Source organism: Halichoeres trimaculatus, unplaced genomic scaffold (genome assembly GCF_033239565.1).
Source record: "Halichoeres trimaculatus isolate MK-OKI-2021-1 unplaced genomic scaffold, fHalTri1.1 fHalTri1_scaffold_20, whole genome shotgun sequence".
NCBI lineage: Eukaryota > Metazoa > Chordata > Actinopteri > Labriformes > Labridae > Halichoeres > Halichoeres trimaculatus.
In genome coordinates this window covers 15,915,002-15,928,040 of record NW_027437198.1, presented here as the reverse complement: position 1 = coordinate 15,928,040, position 13,039 = coordinate 15,915,002, and the positions used below count along the sequence as shown (strand labels likewise).

General features: G+C 40.1%; 1 protein-coding gene across 1 annotated transcript in view; it reads left to right on the top strand.

Annotated features, from left to right (window-relative positions):
• The window catches only part of nubp1 (nucleotide binding protein 1 (MinD homolog, E. coli)), a 164,711-nt gene extending 153,677 nt beyond the window's left edge, over positions 1–11,034 (top strand). The window contains exons 3-12 of the mRNA XM_074697383.1: positions 3,022–3,135; positions 4,396–4,500; positions 4,674–4,807; positions 5,256–5,324; positions 5,545–5,577; positions 5,800–5,890; positions 6,604–6,758; positions 9,612–9,722; positions 9,885–10,071; positions 10,461–11,034. Coding sequence (XP_074553484.1) covers positions 3,105–3,135; positions 4,396–4,500; positions 4,674–4,807; positions 5,256–5,324; positions 5,545–5,577; positions 5,800–5,890; positions 6,604–6,758; positions 9,612–9,722; positions 9,885–10,071; positions 10,461–10,513 — 969 coding nt within the window. The 5' untranslated portion in view covers positions 3,022–3,104 and the 3' untranslated portion in view covers positions 10,514–11,034. The remainder of the gene's footprint in view (positions 1–3,021; positions 3,136–4,395; positions 4,501–4,673; positions 4,808–5,255; positions 5,325–5,544; positions 5,578–5,799; positions 5,891–6,603; positions 6,759–9,611; positions 9,723–9,884; positions 10,072–10,460) is intronic.
• The last annotated feature ends 2,005 nt before the right edge of the window (positions 11,035–13,039 follow it).

Here is a 13,039-nt window from a genome sequence, read left to right as displayed (position 1 = left end):
AGTTCCACATTCACTCAGACTTAAACTGACTTTTTATACATTGTGAAATGAAATCTCAGGAGGGTTTCATTACACACACTCTCTGAATGTGTTGGAGGTGAAGACAGATTGCTAACTTCTGCCAAATGTTGTAGATATTGGTCTGCATTTATCAGCCTGTGGTGGCAGGCTGAGGTCAGGTTACGAGGTTGTTTTGGGTGAAGGAGCTGGAGTAGGGAGGCTGTCAGTGGTTTGAGTTGTGGGCTGGTGAGATTTAGGCTGAAGGGTTGAAGCATGAAGACTGAGTGGATGTCTGGGATTCTTTGGCTGCAACCTGAATGGAGTAACTGCCAGAAATCTAAAATTCCTCATCTAAAACACCTAAACATATGTGGACTTTTGCTAAATTATGCTGCACAATACCACCCAATATACTGCATCCTTATTCCATTTCTTTATTTTTTTTCATGCATTTACAGGAGACTACTGCAAAGATGTTTGATGGTTGATGTATTAAATGTGTGCGTTAAGGTTATAAGAAGTCTCTTTTTCCATGACTGACTTCTGATTGTTGAAGTGAAATTCTGTGAAGAGGTGTCCACAATAAGTCCTACTTAAATCACCTGTTCAGAGAGATTTAATGGCAAAACTAGACAAACCAGATACACACAACACACCAAAGTGTCGCCCAACAAGGTGCAGCTAAAACATCTAAATTAGTCTCTGAGGGGACGACCTGACATGACCCCAGCAGCTGAGGATTTCATATGAGAAGGAGGAAAGAGCTGGAATGGAGGGAGGAGGAGAGGAAAAGAAATGATGGGGGAGAAAACTGGTGAGATAATCTTACATGTCAGATTTGCTCATTCCCCCTGCTGGGCTGGTGTTTCTGACCTTCAGGCTGACTCATTAATTTCAGGAGGATTGAAAATTCAGTAATACCTCATATCCAAAACATAGAAAGCTTTTTTAATAATTTATCCTGAAGAGCAATGATGAGCGTGAACATAACATAACACTGGACAAGTGAGCTAGTATGCTTAAAGACTAAAACACACACAAAAAAACACAAGTTAGGATCTCCATGATTGTAGCCTTTCTGTAAAAAAAAAAAATGAGTTGAAAATAAAAGTGAAAATACAAGAGTGTAAAAGATTAATTTATGCATGTAATCCCTCACACACTTTGTTTTTCCTGTTGTACTTCATTATTTTTCGCATCATGTTTGTTAGCAACCATGCCAACAATCTTTTTCCATAAACTGCATACTTCCTCTTTCCTCTTAAGTTGTGTGACATGTCTGCACGTAACTTTCCTCCCTCCAAACACACACACACACACACAAACACAAAACTCTATTTGCTAATATGCTTATAGAAAGTGTGTAAGGTAAACTGAGGAGCATGTGTGTGTTCTTTTGTTGCCTGTGTAAAGACTGCAGGTCCTGACATTTTGCTGAGTAACTGTGACCATAATCTGTGTCTCTGTTTGTCTCTCTGTTTGTAGCAACACACAACCAGCTGAATGGACAGATTGTTTCTGACATGATAATGATGAATCCACTAAACTCTGTACAAAAAATTAACACATGATGTGATTTCTCAAATTGTGCATAACTGTTCATAACTTCAAGACTTTTTTTCTGCAACATTTCATGATCAAACACAAGAGCTTCCCATTGCATCACATACCATCCTTGACCGTAACTAAAGAGGCCTCTTGACTTGTGTTCTTATGCAGATTAAGCTGTGGCATTAAAAGATTTAGCAGAGTGCTATAGGCTGGATAGCATCCACCTTGAGTGCCTTCCTTATTGTGAAGGACCAAATTCAACTCTTAAGTCTCGTCCACTGAAGGATCAGGGAGGCATTGAAAAAAAGAACCTTCCTCTCCAAGCTGCTGTTTCAACCTGCACTGTTGTTCTCTTCTGCCTTTACTTTCATGGAGCCTCGAGGGATGAATTACACGGCTAATGACAAACCTGTGTGTGCTCCCTCTCACTCCCTGCTCACTCTGTTTATGTCTGCCTCAGTCTTTCTTTTGATGTCCTTTTATCCAGCTCATGAGGTTTCCTCTGATGCGTTTCTATGCAAACTCTTCTCCTAAGTGTCCATTCAGAAAATGATCTCAAGCAAAACACCAAATTCAGTTTGTACAGCCACTGTAGACAGCTAGATCACTTCAGAGCTTAAGTTACACAATTAGTGCCAGAGACAAAGAGATACATGTTTGAGACAGTGACAGATGTGAGGAATGGATGAAGGCTGTTTGACACAACTGATATGTACACTGAACACTGTACCTTGTTCTTTACAGTTAATAAAAAGATGTTTCTTGTGCCCTGAGCGGTGTGTCTGTTTTAATAGCACTAAGTCACTAAATTTAACTATCACTAAAATTGAAAAATCTGGACAGATCTCTGTTCAAACATATCCCATCTCATTAAAATTTCCCTATATGAAACGATTGTGGTCGCTCAATTTTCAATTTGCTCTTAAGTAGCACAAATTGAACTACGACTCAACTACAGCTTTAACTGCAAGTAGTTTATAAGCTCAACTGTATGCCTACAGCGCCCTCTTGGGGATTGCACAGCCATCCTGCAGTAATGTCTGCATTAAGTTGGTTGTCTGCTTTTTGTTCAGTTAAAGTTAGTTAGTTTTTTCTCACACCTGAGCTTTTATGGCATAAAGCAACACTTTTCGAAAATGAAGAAAGAAAACATACTTGATGTGTACAATAAAGGTAGTTAGTAGCCTAACACGTGATTGTTATTAAAAATAAAAAATAAAAAAAAAGTTTTTTCAAAATTATGTTCTCTTAAACGATAAGTCATTTCTTTAATTCACTACAGGCCCTCTTGAGGTTGATTGGTTTGCAGCGCGGCTAAAGCTGTCTGAAACTTATTGTGTGTGTGTGTGTGTGTGTGTGTGTGTGTGTGTGTGTGTGTGTGTGTGTGTGTGTGTGTGTGTGTGTGTGTGTGTGTGTGTGTGTGTGTGTGTGTCCCTTTTTTAAATCTCTATTTCATATTTTTTGTTTTAGAAATCTGCCATTGCCAGTTTCACTGAAATAATATGCGGAACCTCCAGCGGGGAGGTCTTTAGAGGACGGACACTAGTGCAAAGATGGCTGACGTACCGGACAACGCACCTGAGCGTGAGTTTACAAACATTTTATTTTGAGTCTTGGAGACATACGATAGAGTCAAGTAGAAGCGGTTTGTTTGTTTACATAATGGCTGTGTTTTTTTTCTTTCCGTAAAGCACGGTTTAAATAACCACACTAAGTGTTGATGTATTGACGTTCGCTTTCGGGGTTTTATTCCCAGGTGTTGTACCTGACGGGTTAAATGTTGTTGAAGTTTCCCTTAGCCTCGAACTCTGGAGAGGAGGTTTTTAGATTTAGAACAAAATCGTCAGTTGAACTGTGAAGTGTAGTGACGCAGTTACTGAATTTATTTCAGCCATTAAGTAAATATTGGTCATTCTTTTCATATTCAAACAAAAATGTAAAACAAAATGAAATTAAAATTAAATCCAACCTTACGTTACGAATAATTTACAGGTCCTCCCGAGATAAATGCTGAATCATACTCTGCGTTCACGTGATGCTCAGAGGCCCTCAACTGTGCCCTCAAGTTTTGATCCAAATGTTTCTACGAGAATGCAAAAAGCTGTGGTGTAACTATCTAATTCTCTATATATTATTCCACATTGGGTATTTGAATACATTCTTACAATAACCCAATATTTATCGTAAAGGACCATTCCGAGTAATGGAGCACAGCTCTTGCCAAAATAAATGTTTCTGGCGTTCAAGTCTGGGTTTTTATTGCGATTGTTCCTGTGTAATGTGATGTCAAGCCTGTAAAGTTGGCTTACAGGCTTGTAAGCCAACTTTATAGGCTTAAGCGCTGTTGTATCGAAGTTTTGGGAGCTAACAGTTATTGTTTCTCAGTCGGAAACCTCTCTTTCCGATTATTTTGGAATCACGTGAATGCAGCCGCGATAACAAAGTTATCAGCGTCAGACAACAGTGTTAAACATGACGGTTTCATTTCACTTCATGAAATCTTATTGGTCTGTTGTTTACTACTAAAAATACCAGAATAAGGGGCACACAATAAGTTCCTTAACCACCCTGTCCCCTTTAAATGTCAATAGAAATTATCTTTGATCTTTTAAAACAATCTTACATTGATATTTGCTCATATAACCCTATGCAAACCCATTAGTCTAGTTTTATTTGTTTTGGTTCAGCTCTGTTGTTTAAAGCAGTATTTTTCAGTATTTTGTGACAAAATGAAGCTGGGTGTTATTGTTTTTATGTGTTTACTTGAGGACTCTTTAATGAAAAAACTGCAATCAACCATATAAACAAAATCACTGAAAGGTTGACTTTGCCGATACCTCCCAGATTGTCCAGGCACAGCAAGTGAGCAAGCTGGGAAGGCATCATCATGTGCAGGCTGTCCCAACCAGAAACTGTGTGCTTCTGGGGCCACCAAGGCCCCTGACCCTGGTAAGATGACATATCATTTTGAAATAATGAACACTTTATGTAAGGCTAAAAAAAAAAAACCTTAACAAGAGAGTGCTGAGAAGATCTTTCACTTTTAAGATTTTAAAATGTTTTTACTGTTGCAAAAATCACCCAATCCCTCCTTCATCTCCACCTCCTCATCCCATCTCCAGCCATTGCAGAGATAGGAGAAAAGCTGTCGACAGTCAAACACAAGATCTTGGTGTTGTCTGGAAAAGGAGGGGTGGGGAAGAGCACCTTCAGTGCTCACTTGGCTCATGCTCTCGCAAGTGACAACACAAAGGAGGTAACAGTTTGATTTTTAGCTCTATAAGATACAGAGCCCCCAATGAGGAGTTTAAAAACAACCTTTGCTCCATCTCACGATCAAATTTTGTTTGAACTAGTTACTGTGAGATGACTGTTTGCCACCAGGGGGCTCTGCAGACCTGGTTTAATCAAAGTTTTAGGTCATGAAGGTTTCTAAACCAGTTTTTTAAAAAAATCATATAACCAGTAGAGATTTTAACATCAACCTTTTGGATGTAACATTTCACATGTATCCAACTAGAAGAAATATTTACACAACATTTTCTTGATGACTTGATGAGTGGTTCTGATTTATGCTTTGAGGGATGGTTTCATGAAGGTCCTACAGGTCAAACCTCATTATTTGCGCAGCTTCCTCACCAATAGGACTTACTGAATAAGATATAGGCTCTGCTGTAGCAAATCAAGACTTTTTTTTCTGTCAGGTGGCTCTCCTGGATGTGGATATTTGCGGTCCATCTATTCCTCGCATCATGGGCTTAGAGGGGGAACAGGTGAGCAGATGAACTCATGGCAACACACACTGAAGTAATCTGTCTCTGTGATTTGACATGTGGTACCACACATAAAATAGAACAAAATCCTGATTGTTGTACAAAGGTCAAAGCCCACTTTGAGATGTCCTGTAGCATCTTGTACTCACAGTACAGACATCTTCTTTCATCATCTTCTTTGGTTTCTGGTGTCTGCAACTTGTGACCTCTCTCTGCACAGGTTCACCAGAGCGGCTCAGGCTGGTCTCCTGTGGTGAGTCAGTTCACACACAGCTGCCTGTTTTACTCTTTTTTACTTAAACATGGTGTTTTGGTACAGTTGTCTTTGCATTACAATTTTTAGTGTGTCTGAGATTAAAGTCTTTTAAAAAATAACTTAAGAGAAACTGACAAACTTTAACAACATGTACTGAACATTTTTTCTTTCTACTTGTCAGTAAAACTATTTTTTGGCCTCTAATATTGTGTGTTGTAGTATGTGGAGGACAACCTAGCTGTCATGTCCATTGGCTTCCTGCTCAGCAGCCCTGATGATGCTGTGATTTGGAGAGGACCTAAAAAGAATGGTACCTTCACTGCGTGTGTGAATGTGTTTGTGTTTTCCTTTAATCATAATGCATTAGGACAAGGGATGGGTATCAAAAAACGGTTCCTGTTAAGTATCAATGAAAAAATGGTTCAGTCAGTCAACATCAACAGTCTTTATGCTTAACAATTCCTTCATCACTTTTTTTTTTAGCAATCAGACCTCACGTTGACTATTCGCCCCAACAGAATTATATCAAAATACCAACAGGCAAATGTTTTCTAAACAGGAAGATAGAAGAAAAGGGATGCGCTGGCTGACTTCAGCATAACTACGGCAAGGTTCCAAATAACTTAAAACATTGCTATAACTACTTATACACTGCTAGTATCTAGAAGTGGTTATGGCCTATTTTAGTCAATAACTTATAACAAAACAGTATATCAGTGTCATGTGACGTTCGATTTTTTTAAACTTATTTTTATTTATGTCCAGAGATATCCCGATTCATTGACGAATTTCTTTTTTTTTTTACTTATTGACTCAATAAAATGTTGACCCAATGACGCAAAAAACCTGTAAAGCAGACTTTTAGTACAGTTACAACATTCACAGGACAAATTGATAAGGGAATCGATAAAGAACGGGGATAATAAGCTGAATCGACATGGGCATTGGTATCAATAAAATCTTATCAATGCCCATTCCTAATTACCGTTGTAAAGCTGTGTGTGGTGTTTGTCTAAAATTCAGGGATGATCAAGCAGTTTTTGAGGGATGTGGATTGGGGAGAACTGGATTACCTCATCGTGGACACGCCTCCTGGCACCTCTGACGAACACCTGTCCATTGTCCAGTACCTGAGCTCCACCCATGTGGATGGAGCAGTCATCATTACCACACCTCAGGTAGCACACACGCACACAGGCCAAGTCGTAGCCTGTAACAATCACAGCACAGTGGAAGGGAAAGTCCACCGTCTCACACTCTCTGATCTAACCACGGCTCCTTCAGACACTGCATTTCCTAGAATTAGTTTCAACAGTCTTGTTTTTCAGGTGTTTGCTTAATGAGAGTAATTATGGTAGTACGATTTAAAACCAGTCCAAGAAAGCGAGAATTGCACTTTGACTCAAGACAAAACTGAAAAATGTCTACACCCCCATTTAGACTGTTATTTGTCCTCCACTGACATCTTATCCTCCTCCGTCTGCTGTGGGGGACATTTTGGGGAAATGAAATGAAATGATTGTGGGGAGCTTGGAAATTGTTCATAATGGTCACAAGTTAATAACTGTCCTGGAAAGCACCTAACATGTTTTTAGTTACAAATATGTTTCTGAATTATTTTCTGCGAGTGCAAAGAAAGGATTTATTAGAGTTGTGTTTTATTCCCAGGAGAATAACTGTTTTAAGAGCATGATGTGCAGCTCCTGAAGTAATTTTTTTTAACTGCTTATAAAACAGGTTATAACGGTGATAGTCATACCTGTAAAAGGCCTTAAAAAGTAAATATCAACTCTCAGTGTTTTAATTGTTGGTGTTAGACCTGTAGCCTGCAGGAACAGCAAATGCCCACAATGAATTACACATTTAACTGTTACAAGACAGCATTTTGAGAGTTTTGGTCAGTAAATAATACCTTGGTCTGTACAGGACAGGATTATTGAAGAGATAAGATATAAACTTTTGTCTACAAGAGGCGCCAAAATCAATCTGGGCAAGTTTATTTATGTAGCACATTTCAGCACAAAGTAATTCAAAGTGCTTGACACAGACATACAAATAATCACTGAAAAGGTCAGCAAAACAATGAAAAGAAAACGATTGAAATCATAAAAGACAGCGTTTTAGAAGTTCAAATGTTGTAAAACAGATTTTAAAACATAAGAGTTGAAGTTACAGAGCTGAGTTGTGCAATAAAATAGATAGTAAAATGATTTGTTTAGCATTCTAAACCAGATGAAAACTTTTAACCTAAACCAAAAGTTCCTTAAAAAGCCCTTATAGAGGAAAAACCCTCTACACAAGTGGCCACCTTTAGAGTCTGCTCTCATATAATAAACTTGCAAAGGTCATAGCTATGAGAGTTATAAAACGCAACATGACTTCATATTAAATTTTGATCCGGCTTTTCTAACAGCCTTTTGTTTACTCAAAGCACAATAAAAGGCAGTAAAAAAGTTGCAGCACTTTCAGATGTTATGACAGTCCTGTAGTGTAGGAGATGGAAGAACCTTTGTGCATTTACAGGCGTATTCTGTAGTTAGCCAAGATGTCTGACTCCTGTCCTGGAGATCTTGTCTGAACGGACAAGTGTTGCTCAACATTTTAGGCTAACATCTGTCGTGTTTTATTTTCTAGCAGGTCCACAGACTGCTTCTTTTTGGCTAAATTGTGATTTCTTTTCATCCATTACCCTGTTATTTAGTTTTTCCACGAAACTGAATGAACTTTCGGTGGACAAACATTTCCTGATTCTGAAACGGGTCAGGACTCATGAGGTCAGACAGCAGAAGAATCACTTCCTCGTTCCTCTTGCTGGCACTTTGCCAAAACTGACCATGCCGGAGTTGGGAAGTACCAGAGCAAAGATTCTTCACATGCCTTAATTGTTTTTACACTCCCGGATTTCCACACGTGGATGTGAGAGCTGTTTTTCCTGAAGGGAAGCAGACTTACAGCTGTGGGAGGAGGGAAAACTGTTTACGATAACCCTTTCTCTTTCGCTTTTTTCGCCGAGGTCTTCTTTCTCAATTTATCTCTTTTCTCCTCTCTGGTCTCTCTCTGTGTCCTCTCTCTTTTTATTATCTCTCATTTGGTTTATGTCCTGTGTTGAAGTTGCATTTTGGAGACATTTATCTGCACATAGACAGGTGAAGGGAACCAACACAGTCCAGCATTTTTAACACAAGGCAGCCAAGATCCAAGAAAAACAAGCAACCATGAGGCCATACATGACCGCCTCACCAAACCATCCGGGACTGTCAGCCTGAATATTATTGACTGCGCTGTGAATGATCAACAGAAGCTCATTGTTGTCAACACAGCTTCTAACCACCAAGTTAAACTCCCAACAGCACTCATGCACGTCATAGCTTTTTGTCAACACACTGACACACAGTAACCCAGATGTGATGGTGCTCAGCATTTCACTCTGATGGTGCTGGAGATATTTTGCCATGTGCACATAACTGAGACTTGAGCTTGTGGAGTTGTTCCTTTGGATTACTGTCAGGTCTTGTTTGAAGTCTCTGTTTGCAGAAACAAACAGTGGTATCTGTCCCATGTAAATGATCCTCCACAGGTTGAACGCACATTCAGAGATCAGCCTGTCACTGTCTCATTTTTGGGCACAGCTGTGTCAGTAAAGATGCCCTCACCTGTGGCACAGAAATGAAACAGAAATCTTGGGGATGTCTATTTTTATCTGGCAGCACCTTTTCCACCGTACCAGACTTGTTTTGTTAAAGCATTCTAATGTGATAAAGTATTGCTGAAATATGTAAACAAAGCTCTTCATGAAAGCATCAGACTGAAACAGAAGTATGGAAATCAGGTGTAGGCGGCCACCTCCCACTTTTAAATGGCAGAAAAACACAGGTGTCTCTTTGTTTCCCCTTGAGCCAAACATACAGCACCACCCACTTTTTTTACAGTAACAGCAGAAACAGCTGGTGTAGATGAGCCTTTATGAATAATTAACTGTGATATTTTAAGCTTTAACGCATTTAAGAATCTTTGTCACTTTCTCTCTGTAGGAAGTGTCGCTGCAGGATGTGAGGAAGGAGATCAGGTTCTGTCAGAAAGTGAAGCTGCCAATCATTGGAGTGGTGGAGAACATGAGCGGCTTTGTCTGTCCTAAATGCAAGGTACACAGTGATGGGAGATAAAGATTTAACCCCAGTGAGCTATGTGTGACCACCTTTTTTTTAAAAGCTGCATCCTCTACAGAATTAAGTGCAGCTTAGAAAAACTTCAATAGGGATAAAGAAACTCTAAAAGTTGTAAATTCTCTCTGTTGTCTCTTGTAGAACACGTCACAGATCTTCCCTCCCACCAGCGGGGGCGCTGAGAAAATGTGCACAGATTTAAATCTGCCGCTTTTAGGAAAGGTTCCTCTGGACCCCAGGATTGCACGGAGCTGTGACGAAGGAAAGTCTTTCCTCAGCGAGGTCCCTGACTCCCCTGCTGCTCAGGTCTACCAGAGAATCGTACAGAGTGAGTGTGTACAAAAACACACTGATGCCCAAGCTTTGTTTTGCCAACCTCCGTCTTTATCGTCACCCCGAAGCCGGTTTTGTAACTTTTACTTACCAGTTTAAGGAAGTTGGACGCACATTCTGGCTTCCAGTGAAGTCCCCTCTGATTTTTGATGACTGCATGGTTTACTTTTTTATCTCAATTCTCTATTAAATGCCCTGAAAGAAGAAGTGATCACCTTACAAATGGGAAGCAGATTCCGACAAAGAGGAAGAACCACAAATCGAAATTTAATACACCATGAGATAAAGTTTAAAAATCAAATGTGGTTTGTTTGTCAGAGGGTTTACTCGGAACACACGCAAAGTTTTATCCAAATCATCACAGTCGTCTCTTTCCTCCTACAGGTATTCAGGACTACTGCTCCAACCGTGTGACGGAGGAGCACAGCAACACATGAAGCTGGACTCAAAGTGGATCAGGACTCAAATGAGGAGAGCTGGCCAAAAGAAACGCACAAAGAAAAGTTGTTAGAGCCACTTTACAAAGTCTGCCAGAGGTATCTCCACATCTCAAAGAGATGACCCGCAGCTGGTCAGTTGGGTCAGATCCATGAGTGTGTTGAGACTGTAAAGAAAAGTTATTATATGATCTTTTGATTGTAAAAAATGAGGACTTTTTTCCTTTGTGTAATAAAGTGATTTAGAATAAGGTTGATAAACAATGACAGGAGCACTTTGCAGCATGCCATTCCATTTTTTAATTTAGGTAACATCAATAATCGACATTGGAATCCCCCCCAATTGATCAGGACCAAACAGAGAGATTTAAGAAACATGGAGGACTCCTCTGCTGAATTTTTTGATGGAAACAAACAAAGAAAAATCAATGATAACAAATCTCTTTCCTCCATGAATTACACAATTTTATACAGTATGTTTGAAGTATAATGAAAAATAAAAAATAAAATTAATGTTTAAACAGCTCCATTACTTGCATGTCTGCAAACAGCGGGTTTCTTGTGCACACAAGCTGTAACACCCAAAGCATATTCTCTGAGCTGCAAGGTTACAAATTATAAATATTTTTTAATTTACTTTACTTGTAGTAGGAAAATTCATATCTCTTATCAAAATGTCCGTCCATGTGTGTACGTGTGCGTGTGTTCTTGTGTGTACTTTGACACACATACAGTCGTAGTTCCTAAAGGGCTCACTAAAAAACACATGTGAAACTGCATCTGCATCCTGCTAACAGACAAACAGCAGCTAGAATTACACCAACAGACTGCTCTCTCATGTAGAACACCGCGGGTTCATCTTAGCTCATGTTTTACTCTAGGGATGGTTGAAGCCTGCTCTTGTAGACAGAGATGTTTTTGTAGATATATAACATACGCACCCTTTACAAGATTCTCTGTTGTGAGACTGAGAAGGTGAATCATCTCAATAATATGTCAGGTTGATGTGTAATGTTTTTATTTCAGATCCTAAAGATGTGTTTACTTATTTTTCTTGTTGATTTAAAACTATTGACATACGCAAGGTCGTGTGTAACTCTACAGTTAGCCTGTTTGGGTGGTGGAGATTCAGCCAGTGCTTCTTTTGTGGATTCATTGCTTCAACACTGGAATGAGAGAATTGTTCGTGGTTTGAGGAGTAACCCTGTGAACTGGAGACTTTCAGACAACTGGGTCCCTCTCAAATGTCTTTAGATTTACATTCTGATACTGATCTGATGAGGAGATTTGAACATTTAAATCAAAAAACTAACTAGGACACATTCCCAAGGATTTCTTCTGTTTCCACAGCTGATTTTGACTCCAACTTTACCAACACATTAAGCTGAGGGTCTCCAGTTTATGAGCCCACTCCTTGAACTGTAACACCAGGAGCTGATAGAGACACATTCACACTATCAGGTTCACACGGTTTATTCAATCAAAAACTGATGAGCAAGCAAGGGCAGGGGCTCATAGAAATGTTGTTGCAACAATTCAGTGGCTTATCAGAAACGATAAAAAAAAGCTTTCAGTCCTTAAGTAGAAGTATGATTCATGGTCCTCACTTCCTAATAATAAATCCCTGCAACCAGCCTGTCCCACGTACAATCACACATGAAAAACTGAACCATGTGTTCGATACAGAACTCCCCCCAAACTATACAAACACCTCCCTCTTTACATAAGAACGCCTTCTGGATTAAAAACATCATTGTGTGTCTGAGAAAACAACCATAAAGGAGTCAGGTAGTTTCTCTGTAGAAGAACATCAATGTCGCCATGGCCCAGTTTGAGGCAGTTTTAGACAGAGTGCAGCTGGCTCTGTCACAGGCTACTCCTGCCGAGGTCCAAACTCTGATCAACGGTTTAGTGAAGGCCCAGATCGTCTCAGAGGGCTACGCCAAGAGCTTAAGCCTTCACCAGCTTCACAGAGGAACCGTGCACAGCGTCAAAGCCTGCAGACCAGGATGGGAATGGAGTCATTTCCAAGGATCTACCACCTTCTGGCATCTCCACCAAGCTCAACCCAACCTGGTGAGGAAATACAGCTCATCAAGGAATGAGGAATCAGCTGGGACGGACCACAACCAAAGATCAGAGTCATGGATCGTGGATGAAACTGACTGGTCTGAATCAAGACTACATCCGATGTATGATGAGCTCCTCTTCAATGGCGCACAAGACTTCCAGCACAGCTCTGATGGTTATCTGACAGAGCTGCTGAGAGATGAAGGCAGGCTGGAGAAGGGGAGTTCCTCAGAAGAAAAGGAGTGGTTACAGCAGGTGGCCCGGAGGATAGCCATACCTCTGTGGCAGCACTGGGACCAAGGACAGAGCATGTTGCTGCCTCTGCTTCCTCATACGACCGAAGGCTCTTCCACAAACGAAGTCAGACACAAAAGCAGTGGAGCAGAATGTCCTGGCGTGAGTATGGAAGAGGAAACAGAGCTTGCAGTAGCATGCAGGTATCTGGATTTCTACGGT